This window comes from Zootermopsis nevadensis, unplaced genomic scaffold, assembly GCF_977971745.1.
Source record: "Zootermopsis nevadensis isolate Lab colony 2312 unplaced genomic scaffold, Znev_1.0 Znev_ptg000022l, whole genome shotgun sequence".
Lineage (NCBI taxonomy): Eukaryota > Metazoa > Arthropoda > Insecta > Blattodea > Termopsidae > Zootermopsis > Zootermopsis nevadensis.
In genome coordinates this window covers 11,132,988-11,150,034 of record NW_028259154.1, presented here as the reverse complement: position 1 = coordinate 11,150,034, position 17,047 = coordinate 11,132,988, and the positions used below count along the sequence as shown (strand labels likewise).

General features: G+C 40.5%; 1 protein-coding gene across 5 annotated transcripts in view; it reads left to right on the top strand.

The window, feature by feature from the left end:
- Alk (Anaplastic lymphoma kinase) overlaps positions 1-13,489 on the top strand; it is a 51,655-nt gene extending 38,166 nt beyond the window's left edge. For all 5 annotated transcript variants that reach the window (XM_087353985.1, XM_087353982.1, XM_022080226.2 and 2 more), the window contains exons 18-25: positions 2,740-2,935; positions 4,711-4,801; positions 5,440-5,634; positions 6,120-6,310; positions 7,937-8,038; positions 8,134-8,359; positions 8,560-8,878; positions 9,675-13,489. In XM_087353985.1, the coding sequence (XP_087210111.1) occupies positions 2,740-2,935; positions 4,711-4,801; positions 5,440-5,634; positions 6,120-6,310; positions 7,937-8,038; positions 8,134-8,359; positions 8,560-8,878; positions 9,675-9,955 (1,601 nt within the window). In that variant the 3' untranslated portion in view covers positions 9,956-13,489. The remainder of the gene's footprint in view (positions 1-2,739; positions 2,936-4,710; positions 4,802-5,439; positions 5,635-6,119; positions 6,311-7,936; positions 8,039-8,133; positions 8,360-8,559; positions 8,879-9,674) is intronic.
- Positions 13,490-17,047: the final 3,558 nt, after the last annotated feature.

The window sequence follows — 17,047 nt, the reverse complement described above, 5'->3', positions numbered from 1 at the left end:
CCACTAGGGAGACCCAAGTATGGCTTAGAAGCAACGTTAAATGTAATCTTACAGAAATACAGTTTGTGAAAAGTTTAATTTATTATCTGACTCAAGTTAAGGTGTAATGAGGAATCTTGAGATAACTGTGATGAAACTTTGGGTTCCCATAAGGGCAGGAAATTTATTGGTCCTGCAACAACCTACCAACTGGTCAAGAAAGATACGTATCCAAGCAGATGTTTGGTTAGTTTATTGGTTAGCTAGGTACTTGCTAGTTAATTAATTAATTGTATAAGAGTAGGGAATTTCTTGATTAGCTGACATGTCGTCTGTTTGAGGCAGTCTTCTTAAAGTGGATAATTTCTAAATTAGTTGAGTAACTATCAAATGCCCAATTACGACCTCTGTCATGGACTTAGTGAGCCATAAGATTTGTACTTTGACTTGTTTCACGTAGCAAAACAAAGCTGAAACTGACTGGAAAAAGTAATTGCTTTTATAAAAGCTGAAAAGTTTGTGGAAACCTAGGTGGCCAGTTTAAATGTATCGTATTTATGAAAATCTAAGTCGAAGCGCTGGTTGAGCCGACTACTAGCTGCCGTGTATTTAATCGTAGATGTGAGGAATGGCTTAAACCCAAAGGCATCATCTGTATGACTAAGAGCGATGCAGCAGGAGGTGTCAGCTATTTGAACATGCATGGTAAGACAGCGTACCTTCACTTGACCTCTTCTTCCTACAGCATCTAACCGTGACTTAGATTCGTGTAAATACGGTACAGTGACTAACCTCTAGTGCAGTGGTCCCCAACCTTTTTGTGCCTACGGGTACATTTGAGAGTTTATGAGATTGTGGCGGGCACCAACCAATTAACAAAGCCAAATTTTCTTTTCTCTGGACAAATAAGATATGGACACTAAATAATACGCAAAACAACAACAACGTTTAATTATACAAGAAACCGTGCAATCAAAAATACGTAGTTTTCTAAGTACAATTATTATTACTCAAGTGGGAAGTTAGTGTGATGTTTGGTACTGCATTTCATCGGCCAGTTTTTCAAATTTGGGATTGTAGGATGATGGTGCTGCTCGCAAACAATCGTCAAGATGGGCGTCAGTAAGTCGAGATCTGCGCTTTGATTTTATAATGTTCATGGTTGAACGGCCTTCATTATTCAGTATAACCTCTTTCTGTATCAATGCGGGCACCCAAAAAAAGCCTTGGCGGGCTCCATGGCGCCTGCGGGCTCCGTGTTGGGGACCACTGATCTAGTGGAATGCAGCATGCTAAGATCATCTCTTTCTAGGTCTTGTTTCTGTTACTTCTCAGAGGTGAATTCATGAATGAGGAAACAAGACTAAACTAACCCCATCCCATATTTTATTATTTGTTATGCGTTGTGGGAATAACACTGACCAGCATGAACGTCTTTGCACGAAAGTGTCACAGAGCAGTTACACAGTAGCACTTGCTTTAGTATGTTATTAATTAGTTTCATAAGCCTCATGTAATAAATAGGGAAACTTCAAATACGTTTAAAATTTTGATATAAAATCTCAGGTAAACAGAACACTTGGGATTATGCGTAGAATTGAAAACGGATGTTATGGAACAGATATGAACTGGATACAACTGAAGTCAATTTTGTGATTCATACTGTCATATCAGCTAAATAAATTTAATTCTAAACTGACGTGTACAAATTATTATGTACACTTCATATGTCGCTCATTACCTTGCTGTAGCTGACTGAAGGCATATCTGGAACTCTTAGAGATGGCCTGCAATGGCTGAAATATGTAGGACACTGGCATCATTTAGCGTGTGCATAATAAAGTTATATGTGATGGTTCACACTGAATTAATGCAACTGGCACAATGTAGGATCCAGTAACTGATTTTTATGACACCAGTAGTAAAAATTTTGCTCCACAAGACCGTTTCCTGAGCGGTTGAGTAACTGGGAGCCATACAAGGAAGGACGTGTGCCATGAAACTGGGTAGATGTATAGTTGGTTAATTGGTCTGTCAGTCAGCTAACCAGTTAGTTACCTGCTCTCTGTTTCATTATTCATTTCAGTTGATATTAATCTTCTCTCATTAGTCCTCGTCATGGTCCATGTTTCATTCTCTTTTGATTATATTTATCTACTAAAGTCTAGTCTAAATTCCATTTGGTCCTTGTCAGTTTGAAAATGACTTATGAAACTCAGGACTTTGCTGTGAGAGTGTAACAGGTGGTAGCTTTACACATAACTAACTAACTAACTATCTATCTGGCTTACAGAATCCGAAGGTTCATCACCGAATTAACCAGAGCCCTCCACTGGACTCTATCCTGGGCCAACAAAATCCAGTCTCCTTCATCTCCTATCTCCCATAGATCCCGCCTTAGATTATCCTCCCATCTACATCTAAGTCTCCTCAGAGGTCTCTTCCCCTCAGGCTTCCCAACCATTACCTGGTGCACACCTCTTGTCCCATCCTCGCGCGCTACATGCCCTCATCTCATCGTTACACAGTTTTCTCCATACCCCACCCTCTTCGCTCCTAGGCCCAAATATCCTCCTCAACACCCGATTCCCAAACACCTGCAATCTATGTTCCTCCCTCAGAGTGAGAGACCAGGTTTTGCACCCAGTAGCTTAACACATACCTGCTTTAATAGACAATTGTTCCATATCAATATGAGACTCGGTGGTTCTTATATTTCAAGTATAAAGCAAGTGTGTAACGTCATGTTTCTGTGGACAGATAACAAGTACCAACGCAAGAAGACGGCCACAGTCAGGCATTGGATGAACAGCGGACGAGACTTGCCCCTGAACAGGTTGAGGGAAGCTTCTGATAGTATGATGACCGAGTTCAACCCCAACTATGAGTTTGGTGGAGGGACTTACACCATTCATGACTTAAAGGAAATTCCGCGGGATCACCTGCGACTCGTCAAGTGAGTGGACACTGTCGTTACTTATCCACCTCACGTTATGTTTTTCATTTATTTTATTACAGTCTTTGCATTATTTGCATCAAATGCACAAAAAAGATAAATTAATTTGCAGGTCATGTCTATCTGTTTGTTCATCCATGTGTGTATTGAGGATCTACATTATACAGCATGTTTCAAAAGTATATTTACAACTTGAGGGCGAGATATTGGTGAACTGATAGGAGAAACACATAATTTCAGAAAAACATAGAAATGTAGTGAAACACTTCAAGTTTTATGTCCATCGGATTTTTATGGTTCAATGTGACTTCCATTTGTTATGCGGCGGACGTCCCATCTGTAGTCAATATCTTGCCACATGCGGTGTAGCATCTCCGGTGTCACTTCAGCAACTTGCGGCGGTAATTCGAGTTTGGAGTTCGGCCACATTTGCAGGTAAGGGTGGCACGTACACTCCGTCTTTAACAAATCCCCACAAGAAAAAATCTAAAGGTGTTAGATCCGGGGAACGAGGTGGCCCTGCTATTGGTGCGGCCCGACCGATCCACCGAACATCCAGTCTCAACAAAATTCCTGTGCCACGAGTAAATTGTAGGCCTACTGGGTGGTTCCTTGCGATACTGGGTGCGAAATTTCCTTCGAACTTGTGTAGCAGACTTTGTTTCTTCGAACCAAAAAACACAACAAGCTCGCTCCACACCTGCGAAAGTAGCCATCTGATCACACTGGCCGGGAGCGTTCGCGGTGGCGATTTTCGGTACTACAGTTTATGTGCATGAAATTTGATGTGCTTGGCTAAATTTCTGCATTTAAAAATATTGTCCACGTCCTTTAAATAAATTTATTTTCTCCTGCAAAGTTGTAAATATACTTTTGAAACACGGTGTATTATAATGATCTACAGTATAACTTGTCAGTAAAATTTCATTCTGCTCTTTATGAATCAAATATTACATATTATGTATGTATCATATAATAAAACATTCATACATGACATAAAATATGCAAATGTTTAATTTTTATAATTTTTATTTGATGTATTGTGTGTTGTAAAATAAAACATAAACATGACTTTCTGCAGTTCGGTATGTTTATGAGATATTGAAGAGTGTTGTCCGTCAACCCATCTGAAATGGAAACAATTCCAGGAAAAGAAGAAGAAGCAAAAGTATGTCTTCTGTCGAATTTTGGCTACATACATCTTAACCAACGATAAAAGAGAGATGCCAAATGGAAAAGAATTTGCTTTGTATATATCGTGTTGGGGATTGGAATTTCTCTGTCATGTCTGCTTGCACCTTCTTGTTTGTAGACATGTCGAGAGCTGTAAAAAAACATTTAGGAACATCTTCATTATCCATTAAGGTCTGAGGTACTGATTGTGACTTGCCCATTCTTCCTTATACTTTCACGAGTGCTATTCTCGTATCTGTGCATACTTTCTCTTTCTTCATCTCTCCAATGGTCATTTATTAATTAAATTCATTTTTGTCTTTTTTGAATTAATCCTTTCATTGTCCATGTAACACTGTTTCCTTAATTTGACCATTATTTATATTAGTTATAATTTAAAATCTTATCGATCTCTCAGATATCTGCAGTAGACGTCAGTACATTGTTTTCATAATGTAGCTTAGTCGGTAGAAATAGGAAAATCACTATTTTATGCTTGAAAGGGGCATTTTTAATATGTGCCTTCACGGCAGGCTATCTGAGAGTCTTGAGGTACCAGCCAGAGACTGTGTTAATTTACCTGTGCCTTGTGTTCTATACAGAGCACTGGGGCAGGGGGCATTTGGTGAGGTATACCAAGGTTTCTTTCGTCACCGCGCTGGAGACGCAGTGGAAATGCCAGTAGCTGTGAAGGTATGTCACAAACAAAGAACTGGCTGTCCTGTACTTAAGGTGCTTGAAGTTAATGTAAAAAGGAGAATATTGCACAATGAGTGCCGTCTAGCGATGTGAGGGTAGTGAATGCGAAGTGTTATGACAGCCTGTACATGTGGTATAAACAGATAAAAATATATCATTATAGTTGGTCTAAAGAGTTAGGAGGATAATATTAAAATGGATCTTAGAAGTGGGCTGTGGGAATGTGAAGTAGATTTTTATTGGCTTAGGAAATTTCCAGCAACAGATTTTTGTATCAGCAGTGTTTAACATGCTGGTATAAGTTTTATAGACGTAGTTATGTCGGTCTTTCTGGTACCACGGGCACCCTCCCCAAAATTCTCTTACATCTCTATTAAGTACAATATAGGCTAACTAAAATATAGATAGACGATAGTCTTTTTAATTGTGTGTTTTACTCCAGTGTGGAAGTAAAAGCTGTGATGAAGAAAAGCTTGGAACTTGCAGCAATACGGCATAAAAAACTAAACGTATAATCCACTTGACCTATGGACCCCTTGGGCGCGATTTGCAGACTCCTGCTTTAGAAACACTTGAGTTACATAATTTTGTTGTTCTCCGAAGAAACATTGTCGTGGTGCGCTTTGTTGCAGACTCTTCCAGAGCTGTCAACCCACCAGGCTGAAAGTGACTTTCTCATGGAGGCACTGATCATGAGCAAATTCAGCCACCCGAACATCGTTCACTTTATCGGGGTCTGCTTTGATAAGCACCCACGCTTTATTGTACTGGAGCTGCTTGCAGGTGGTGATTTGAAGACGTTTCTCAGAGAATCCCGCCCTAAACCGGTAAGAATCTATGCGTATGTGTGAGTCTTCTGATAATGTTTAAATTCATTGATGAATTGCAGCGAAATTTGCTACCATTTAAAGACTACTCTACGTTTATATTTTCTCATCGAAGAATTACAAGGAATTGCAATGTGTCAACTTTAGTCTTCTCATTCTCATATTCCTTCTTATCTTCTTCATCCTGGTTCTCAAAATCCTCCTTCTCTATTCCATTGTCCCCTTCTTTTGTATCTTTCGTCTTCTTCCTTGTCTTTTCTCTCGCTTCACTCTTTTTCCTCCTTTATTTGACATTGACCTATTCTGACCTCGGTCTAACATTTGTGATGCCTACAGGAGAATTGAGGAGGCCATGGAAGAACAAGTGTCTCTTCCTCATAAGCATGTTTTATGATCATCGTATCGTAGTAGGAACAAACAACATTTACGTGTAGTGTGATGGCTTGACTGCAGCGTTTGATGTAGTACTGTGGCGTGTGTTGTAGGGACGGCCTTCTCCCCTCACAATGAAGGACTTGTTGATGTGCGCTATGGATGTTGCAAAGGGCTGCAGATACATGGAGCAGAATCGTTTCATCCATCGTGACATGGCAGCTCGGAACTGTTTGCTCACCACGAAGGGACCGGGCAGGGTTGTTAAGATTGCTGATTTTGGCATGTCGAGGGACATATACAGGTACACACTATCTATGCCTTGAAATTAAGCTTAGATGAGAAACAAGTGACTATCTACTGTGTGAAACTTCAATCGCTTCAGGAAAACTAGCAATGGCTGGGGGTTCGTCGTGCTGACCACACGTCACCCTGTATCTGGTTGGATGATCGTTCACTTCTGCTTAAGGCATGTGAACGTGAGGCCAGCAGCCAGCTAGTCGGCTTTGGCTATCAGAGGGCTGTTACGCCACTGATTTATTTTTATTTTAATGGATTTATACTAGTTATTAATGTGTTCTTAAATTTTCACAGTCCTTTGGTTGTGTTGTATCTGTTATTTAGATATGTCTACTTTAAATAAGTTAGACACCGACACAAATACTATATACTTAATTCCGTCCAGGTGTTTGGGATTGTGAAACATTAAAACTTAGCACACGCTAGTACCGAGACAAATATTGCATTACTTCAACATTCTAGTGTTACATATAATTCTTTTTAAATGTTTTATGGCAGGTCTACAAAGAAGTGGCATGAAATTGTTCAGGATAACTGAACATAAAAAGCAAATTTAACACTTTTCCACTTAAAGGTCCAGAAACAAAAGCTTCATTTCAGTTTTACTGGCTGCCGTTGCAACTTCTATTTGAACGTTAGATCTGTAAAATGGAGAAATGCCCTCACATACGTGATAATGATCAAAATGGCTCTAATTCTTGTGTACATGACCAGAGCAGTTTTATTGACCGTCCGGAAGAGGGTAGCGTGACACATAAAATAGGTTTTACGAGGCTGTTTAAACAGAACGTTCTAGGATGAACATAAGACAGCTATTATTTTTTTTACGTTAAACATTTCTATTTAGATGAATAGTATATAAAATAATAATTATGGAAGTTCATGATCCATTTATGTGCATAATATTTAAGTACAGAGTCCCTGCACCTGGAAGTTTACAACCGTAACCACAGAATATTACATCTTTTAAATGTTTATAATTTTTAATATTAAATTTGTAGACATATTTCTGGTCTCTATAGTACAACGCTTTCATCAGAGTTACGCTACACCAAGTCAGCTGTGCCAGAACTAAAAATATATGCTGTGCTGACTACATTTTTTTATTTTCGAATATCATTTGAGTTTTGCAAGTCTCGGAGTACATGATGTCACGGACTGTAACACACAAAAGGATCTTAGTTGTTGTTACCACCTTAACACTTGTGAAATTATGGAATTAGGTACAAGATCGCATTGCTTGTATCCCTCAGTTACATTTTGAAATAACAAGAAGAGAGAGAAATTGAGTGTTACCATTTAGATGTGTGCACAAAGGCCTGCCAGTCTACAAAATTGTAGGACTGTACAATCCCAAACCAAGCAGCTAAAGAAATAAAATATCTGAAACAAAGATTATTTTTTAACAGAATTTAATTTATTAGGGAAATAATCCTTTGACTTGAACTGTTCTACTATGAATCATTTCTCAAAACATTGTTTACAGGTCTTGTTTTTTGATAACTTGGTCTGCAATTGTGAGAAATTTTCTGATATTACGAAATAAGATGATCGGTCATCGGTGTCCTGCACAGATATTAACAGCGGTGTCTTCTATTTCATTTCTGAGTGTAGACTTTCTTGTTTTCAGAGCCGACTATTACAGAAAAGGCGGTAAAGCTATGCTTCCCGTAAAATGGATGCCACCTGAAGCATTTCTGGATGGTATCTTTACTACAAAAACCGATGTCTGGTAATCGCATGTTCTCTGTCTTTTGTGTGTGTTGAAATTCTGTTCTTCCCGCATGTCATTGGTCTTGATGTGAAAATGGCGTGTTTGTGTGTCAGGTCATTTGGCGTTCTGCTGTGGGAAGTGATGTCACTTGGTTACATGCCATATACTGGCTGCAGCAACAAGGAAGTTATGGATCTTGTGACCAGTGGGGGCCGCCTTGAACCTCCCAGTAACTGCCCCGGACCCTTATATGGGGTCATGACGCAGTGCTGGCATCCTAATCCAGATGAGCGCCCCAGCTTCAGCACCATAATGGAACGGCTCGGATACTGCTTGCAGGTAAGTGGCTGACTGAAATCACTTAAATGATGTTACAATGGTCGATTCACAGTTTCTCAAAAGTTAATATTTCCGAAGCATCTGCGGTGAGATTGTCAATAAGGTGTTTGTACAGCTCAATATGACACACATTCTGATGCAACCAAAGTTAGCTTGGCTGCCGTGTCAAAATTGTCGAATAAATTGTCGTGCTTGCACAGGACCCCAGCGTGGTGAATGCGCCATTGCCCGTGTTCTACCGCCCTCCCTCTTCAGAACGTGATGCCACCATCATGCGCCCTCCTGAGCACGAAAACTCATGCCTACACGTGCAGAGAATCGCCGACTACCTGGTGCCACTTCCGGGGCCCGGGGTCCCCGAACTGCCCTCATCTCCCTCCACAAGTAGCGTGTACAAGCTGCTGGCTGCCAACTCATCATCGAACTTGGAAACGAGCTTTGTGATGCCGGAGTCCAAGTCGACGCAGTTGCTCCTGGAGGAGGTGTTGTCCAGCAGCAGCAGCAACTCGGGCAGTGCAGGTGAATAGAGTGCAAGCTGGAGGAGGTTTGCGTCCAACGATTGGTTTTGTTGTTATTAGTGTCGAGCCTTTGTTTTCTGCTGTGACAGATTTAGTCAGACAGGTGATTCGTTAGTTAGATAGTAGGTTAGTTAAATACGTATCTGAACAATTGCTGAGAAATACTCAAGAACGTTTGAAATATGTTCTTCTGTTCAAAGTTGGCAAAGTTTACAAATATGATATTTCAAATTTTATATCCGTCACTGTTCTGAAGACGTCCAGTACGGATATCACACTGCGCATGGTCATGACTTTTCTTCGTTAGTTAAATGTTTTTTTTTTATTATTTTTGTTCAATGAGCCATTTCTGAGAAAGTCGGTAAGTTCTGACGTACACAAATTTTCTTTTGGACTTTGTCCATCATCTAAATTATAAACTTACAAAAACTACAACATTCCAGAAGTTGATTTCTGCTCTTGTCTTTGGACTGTACCAAATCCAAGAGGAGCTGAAAAAGAGGGCGCAATACTTCGGCTCTCTGTTCTTTTTCTTTATTTCTACATGGAGACAGAAGTGGAATCCAGCTTCCGAAATAGTTTAATTTTTATAATCTCGTAATTTAGATGATACATAAAGTCAAAAAGAACAGTTTTACGTATTATAATGTACCGTCATCAGAAACTCCCGTACGTAATCTCATTAAATTCTGGTTGAGTTTCACAATGAACTGATTCAGGTAAAAATTAAATATATCGAACAAATTCACCGAATTGAGTTGATGTCGTCTCACGCACTTTGTGCCGACATGTTTCAGAGAAACCTGCAGCGCTTGGCAGTCTGGTGAGTCTGGACAAGCCATCACCTAACAACAACAATAATAACAATAACAACAACAACAACCCACAACACAACAGCCTGAAGGCTAGCTTGTCCCTGGACGCTGGAGCACTGGCCAAGCAGCCTCTTCCGTACGTTAATGTGAGCATGACCCCCTCCCATGTCTTGGAGCCCGAGGTCAAGTCGCAGGGACGACCATTCACCGTTGAGGGAGCAGTCTGCAGGAAACTTCTCTCAGACAATGAGATCTCATGCTAAAGGGTGTCAGACGCTCGGCGCGAATATCGCACTGCCTCTGGCTCTCCTGTCTTTGCGTACCTTGTCGTCAACAAATATGGCTGCCCTGTGAACGTAAGAGGTGGAAAAACAGTAGTGCCATAATAAGCAGGGTCATGACGTTTTATATGTGAAAAATATGCTACTTTTATAAAGGTTAATTTGTTTTTAAATATTTAAAATGACAACATGGCGACCACTGAAAATGTGTCGTGGCGACAGTAATCGTGACTCGCCACGTGACGTTCTTGAGAACCCGAGTGCTTTTAAAACTTATCTGGTCCCGCAGACTGTGTTGTCCGTCTCAGTCATTCCCCCAGGACCGGATTCTGAAACTGAAGCTTTCCTATTTTTTGATAGCGGGAGGAACACGTTTTTACTTCGTCTGTGAAGTAGCTGAAGTACAAGTAAGTTTTAATACAAAAGACTGTGTCTGTGTGGCTTTACAGGAAATCGGCTGTCACGGCCTTCGATATTCTTGTTTTTACGTGTTTAGGAGGACGTAAGTTTCGCCATTAAAGTTGGTTAGTGAGCGTCGAGAGAATTTCTTTGAGATGTTTCTGTTATTTTCAGAACGGTAGGAGATCCCGCGAGTCACGGTTTTGATATTTTTTAGATGCTTGGTGTGACCATATAGTTGAGAGTGGCCAGGTTCAGATCCCGTTAGAAGCATGGCTCCGTGTAACAAGGGCACAACACACTTGTGACTGTTACATAGGCACTGCCTGCTGCAGTTTGCGTACCTGAACGCACTCTGCCACCCGCGGCTAACGAGAGCTTGCATCCTTTTTTTATTTAAGTTGACTTCATGTTCCAAACTGTTTCCTAACTCACAGAAGATTAAAATTCATAAAAATGTAACTTATCTGTTGTTTTATGTGCGTGTGAAACGTCTGTCGCCGTGAAGGAAGTATACAGATCGGGAGCATCTGAGAAAAAACACGTGATTTTCATCTCATGTTGTCAAAAAGTTTAACTAATGGGTATATAGTGCATATGAGGGAAATAGGAAATGGATAAATAATTTTGGTAAGAAAACCTCAGGCGAAGAGAACTAGACACGAATAGCAAGATAATATTGGAGTTGCCTTCGGAGGAATAGATTTTAAAGTGGGAACTAGGCCAGAATAGGATTCGGTGTTGGGTTTGTCAGAATTATGATGAAAATTTTGGTTAGAGATTTGTTGACGAGCCGAATGTCTGTAAGATGATCTCGGACGACCCCGTGCCACGCAGTTTTCCGGAGGAAGAGTGCGTTCGGGTGCCATCGCAGGATGGCGCAATGTTCTCTTTACGTATAAACCGTCTTTATTCCCTGATCACTTTCATTCTATTGCATGTACGTTGAGTCAACACGAAATTCAAATGCTCAAACCTACGCAACAAGAGACACTGCCACCTGGATTAGGGGTGGTAGGTTAGGGGTTTTGTCTGCGCCACCCCTAGGCATGGGCCATTGTCGCAAGTAACGAAGCTGGCATTAAGTTATGTGTCTCGCCATCGCATGGGGCTGCCACCCTGCCTGTCCTTCCTACTCGTGTCGTAGTCAGTAGTGTTTCTGCTTCACCCTGGGTTTGATTCCCAGCCTGGGGGCCAGCTGTTGTTAGACTTTCTGTGGATTTACAGATCATCTCCAAGAAAATCCTGGGACAGAATCTTAAGTAACAATCATGCCATTGTACAATCTATCATTATAGTCGTGCTCCCATTTGTCATTACGAGAAAGTTTCATTAAATAAACTAAGACATTTCTGAGGATAATCGTTATCAACGTTGCACATGCAATTAGAAGTTTATTAATTTTTGAGGTAAGGAGCGTCTCATCAAGCTACTACCGGACTACACGACATAGCAACCCAGTTGATCTTCATACTTGCCGCCACGAGATCCTCAAATCTCACTATGAAATATCTTTCTGTCATTACAAAAGATTCAATCCGGTTAATCGGGACGCATACAGCCTCAGACATTTCTTGAACAGTCATCCTTTGCCCCTTGATTTAATGTACTTTATCATTAATTTTGTAAGTCTGTTAATTTGCATTTTATTTAAATAACAAACATTTATGTTTTGAAATTTTGAAACTTTGGTTAAGTATTCGATTTTTAACGACAGTTCCTCTAATTTTGTTTCATTTCTATTTTGCGGTCTGTCTAATGAACATGTGCCATTGTAAACTTATAATTGAGTATGACTCAAGAGGTGCATGAAGTTAATTAATCTATAATTGATTTAAATTTCCAATTAATCTTTTCAGAGATTATTTTAATTTTTACTAGAAATTGTACCACGACTTAAAATTTTATTTTCCACACCCTCAGTTGAATTAATGCAATCCTGCATTTTGCTGCGTGTTTTACTAATGCAGATGGATATTTCATGTCGCTGCGCTAAGTTACAGGACATAATAATGGAAATGTGGGCTTTCATATAGTCATTCCAGACATTTTGTGTCTGAAATAAAATATTTGCCAAAATAATAGTACAAAATGTACCTGATATCCAATGTTTTTTTCTTTTTACAATTAAGGGTAAAATTATCTGTGTCTGTGAGCGCCGGGTGTACGCGTCATTTGTAACCCCAGTGCTATACGTAGGTCAGCTGCATGCAGGTGCCTATCGCAGAGAAGGCAGCGGCGAAGAGAGATTTCTGCCCCTGCCTAGAATCAAACCCCCCACAGCCAGGCTGAGGTATCCCATCTCATAGTTCACGCTGTGCATGCGATTCCACCTTCCTGGCCCATATGTGAAATTTGCCAACATTACTGTATAATATTTTGTTGTTCTCCCCGGGCAAGGTTTGCGTTGGACGTTTAGACCTTGTCCGAGATCCTTGCTTGTGGCAGCCCCCAACACGTCATTTTGGGGGGGAGCGGCGTAAGTGTATGATTGTTAGATATACATTTTTATACACATATAACAAACAATAATTAATAATAATTATAAGAATAATACGTGGTTGTAAATGTTCGTGGTCACCAACAGAAGAGCTTATATTTTCATGTTTGAGCCCTCGGATCCATTTAGATAGCAGGAGAATTCCCTACATGTCATATTGTGCACATGGATTCAGGCAGTTGGGACCCTCAAGTCGTGTTCGGTTGGCGGTCGAACCGTGAGGATTACGGAAGACACGATCATGGCTTATTGCAGGGTACCATACGGATCCTCTTTAGAAGGGACTGAGAGAAGAAAGAAATATATTGAATATGCGTCTGGACAGCTAACCTCTACACCACGATGTTGAGTTGTTAACATTATTGTTTACAGAAATGTAAATATCACTTTGTAACCTGAGATTCCCTCAGGAAACACTGTACTCTGGGTCCAGGTGCCTGCATGTTCTGTTCTGCCCACCTTGTGTCGATGTGTGAGGTGTCTCTGTTTATGATTAGCCGTGTGAGTGTGATATATGTACCGTAGTTCAGGGTTGCCTTGGTTGGAATAAGAAAAATAACCAAGATCAATGTCACCAGCAGAAAAGTTGTAATAAAAATAAACATGAATTAAAATGAGACTTTATTTCTTATCATACCTGTCCCACGATTAAATCTAGTAGTATAACTCCCCTCAGGGGCCCACGTTAGTGGGTACGGGGAGTGGCACCCCCGAGGTACCCAAGCTACCCAGTGTCTGTGTGGTGTCATAAATACAGAGGCCTGGTTTTCCAACCCCACCCTGGAAAAAACGATGTTATGAAAACTCGAATATCGCCTCGGAATTCAGACTGGAACGACAGAAGATGATAAAGCAAGAGAGTTTCTGGGAACTGGGATAACTGGAGGTGCAAAATCGAGGAGGCCAAGGTCAGATTTGTGCTGTTAGCGCCATTGGAGAGAGAGAGAGTATAATATTATCTAATGACAGAAAAAGACCAAAGTCATAATGAACTCTTCTGGATCACAGTAGGAACTCGAGATTGCATCTGGAGAAGAAAAGTTCTATTTATATAAAATCAATATGGAAGAGATGACTGACACTGAGTGACTCTCAGAACTTGTTGAATGATCGTGAATTGGGTTTTTACGTCAACTCCGTAGAACAAAACCCAGAGATGTGGACAGCGCGACATACAGACGAAGATGCTAGGATATGCAGTTGTCCTCCCACTGCTTCGGAGGAATTACTGTTGACAACTCTTATCCTTGAGACCAGAATTACATGATTCTCTTTCTTATTGTTAACAAGGAATAAATGAAATAAACAAGTGTATTAGAAAGAAGATTTAATGTATTTGTTAGATATTTTATACTTCAAATAAAATTATTACACTGACTAAGGTGACAGTTTGTTTGACGTATATTTATATTGAACCCTAAGAAAATGAAGTTTGGAAACGGGGAATTAATTGTTAAATGAACTGTGTAAAGAAAGTAAAATATCCACTGTTCACATTGTGATGCATACGAGGTGCGATCGGAAAGTTTCAAGACTGCGCGTATAAAAACCCGTACACTTATCTCAGGTATTAAATTCATCCATCACCCGCTGCCAAGCCTGGAAGCATCCCTGGAAATCTTTCTTTGTCAGCCTGTCAAGCACCATCTGCGATTCTGCCTGAATCTCTTCTATCGTCTCAAATCTCCTTCCCTTTAGCTGAATTTTCATCTTTGTGAAGAGGAAGAAATCACGCGGAGCTAAATCCGGCGAATAAGGAGGGTGCGGGATGACGGCCGTGGTGTTTGAGGCCAAAAACTGCCGAACTTTGAGGGCGGCCTTGGCACAAACTTGGCTGCGATGCGTCGTATGTGGAGTTCTTCCTTTAGAATCAGCTGACAGGTCCCATAGCCTATCCCAACAATGTCGCACAAGTCGTTGATGGTACGACGTCGATCTTCGTGATTGGCCTGCCGAATCTTCGTAACATTTTCGGGCGTTGTGCTCGAAGATGGTCGTCCAGAACGCTCGTCATCATCGACAGAGGTTCGGCCATTTTTAAAACGTGAATGCCACACAAAAGTTTGTGCACGACCCGTTGCGGACTCCCCAAATGCTTGCTTTAGCATTTCATAGGTTTCCGTAGCCGTTTTGGCGAGTCTTTGGCAAAATTTGATTTGTTCATGAAAGTCCGCCATTCCGAAATCGCAGGAGGGTCGGTGTAATGCACTACCAAAACGCCCGTAACTAAGAAACAAATGCTAATTCGATGATGCCGGCTGGCACACTGATTCACTATGAATGTAGGCCGCACCCCCTAGCGGCAGAAGCTCGTACTACATCCGGTTCGCCCTCAATTGACAGTCTGGAAACTTTCCGATCGCACCTCGTATATGCAGTTGGCGACAAAATATACCCTAAGGTAGTATAACAAGGAGGAAGACGTAGGTAATGGCCACACAAACATGCATAAAGAGGATTCATAACACTGGCAGGAAAAGGAATATGATGGAAAATTAATCACACTGAAAGAAAATGTACAGCGAGCCAGAAAAACAAGGAAGAAAACATAAGGGAAGACAGACAAACAGAATGAGGTTGAAATCTGAGGAACAGAGCAGAGGATTGGCTAAACGGCAGAATATTCCATGCCACAAGACAATGAATTGTGTGATGCTGTAGACAGTCCACTAAATTCAGTTTGTCTTTTCAGAGCATAGCATCGGTTGTGATCACCTGTCCGTGGACTGGATATCCGGGGTTCGGTTACCAACTTCGTGATGGCACTGAGTCCGGAATTGCATCCAGCCAACTAGGGAGAGTGGTTTTTTTCATGCTGTGAAATCTGCAGGAATTTACTGGTAACTGTAATAACCATTCAATAAAGAACGTAACAGAAATATAAAATATCTACTCGTAATATAATAGCCAATGTCCACCACACTTGACTACGAGTGTGGCGTTAGTGTCTTACGGGAAAAAAAACAAATTAAATTCTGACTGTGGCGACTCTGGTAGCAAGAAATGAGACTCAGAGGGGTCACGCGGTTGGTTTTATGTTGATGCGTTTGGTAGGAATGTTTAAAACTCGTGTAGGCGTACATTTAAGTACCTTAAGTTAAAATGGTTATAACCTGTAGATCAGGGTCGCCAACCCGTTTATGTGAGGTTAAGAATAAATAGGGGCTATACCATTTCTCCCCCAAAGCGCCTATATGGCGTATAGAGGGACAGCTTTACTTTTATACTTTTTACAAAACAGCTCGTCTTTAATACTATTTTTCTAGATTAAGAAACATTTAACATGAAAACGTACACATTTTTCCACATTTGTTATCTATACCCCAAGTTTCAGAAACTATAGGCTTGTGTGTGCATCTAAATGAACTTTATGATTTCTAAGAAAGGGGGAAAGTCAAATTTTGTTATTCCCTAAGAATGCATGCCTAAGGTCTCACTCCAACAGAAAGTCGGTATCTGTGAGTGCGAGACTACACGAATGCTGGGGAAAGTTCAGGTTACTAAGATAAAGTCGATGACAAACCCATTTCGGAACAAATTTAGAGGCAAACTTAGGAGGTGCATGACCCTTGCAAGGTGGCGAGGCAGAGGCCATAGTTGGTTGTTGTAATTTAATTATTTTAGGTTAGGTTAAGTTTGTTTACTTTTGGTTAGGAAATTTAGCTTACGTTAGGTGAGACATTGTTAAATATATTAAATTGGATTTTGTTTGGTCAGGTTAGGTTAGATAACGTAATGTTAAGTCTATATTAAATTATCGATTAGGTAAAATTACTGTAGGTCACATCAGGTGATTTTATTTTAAATTATATTATTCTGGTCGTCTTACGTTACGTCAGATTAGGTGTGGTGGGTTTAGTTGTTTTAGATTTTGTTAAAAAAATGTTACTTTACTCCTTAAAATTGGATTTTGTTTGCCCAGGTTCGGTTAGATTGGGTTTTGTCAGGTTAAAACTGGTTATGTATTCGTTTTAAGTTGTGGTACGTTAGGCCAATTGTGGTTAGGGTTGGTTGTTTAAATTTGGGCTGGAAAATGTTAGGTTCTCATAAATGTTTTAATATTGGAATTTCGAATATTTTTAAGATGTGCGATATGTATATATATTTTCGTAGGACAAGGCGGAAATGAATACTCCCAAATTGGCGTTGCAAAGAACGCGTTAGAATACACTACC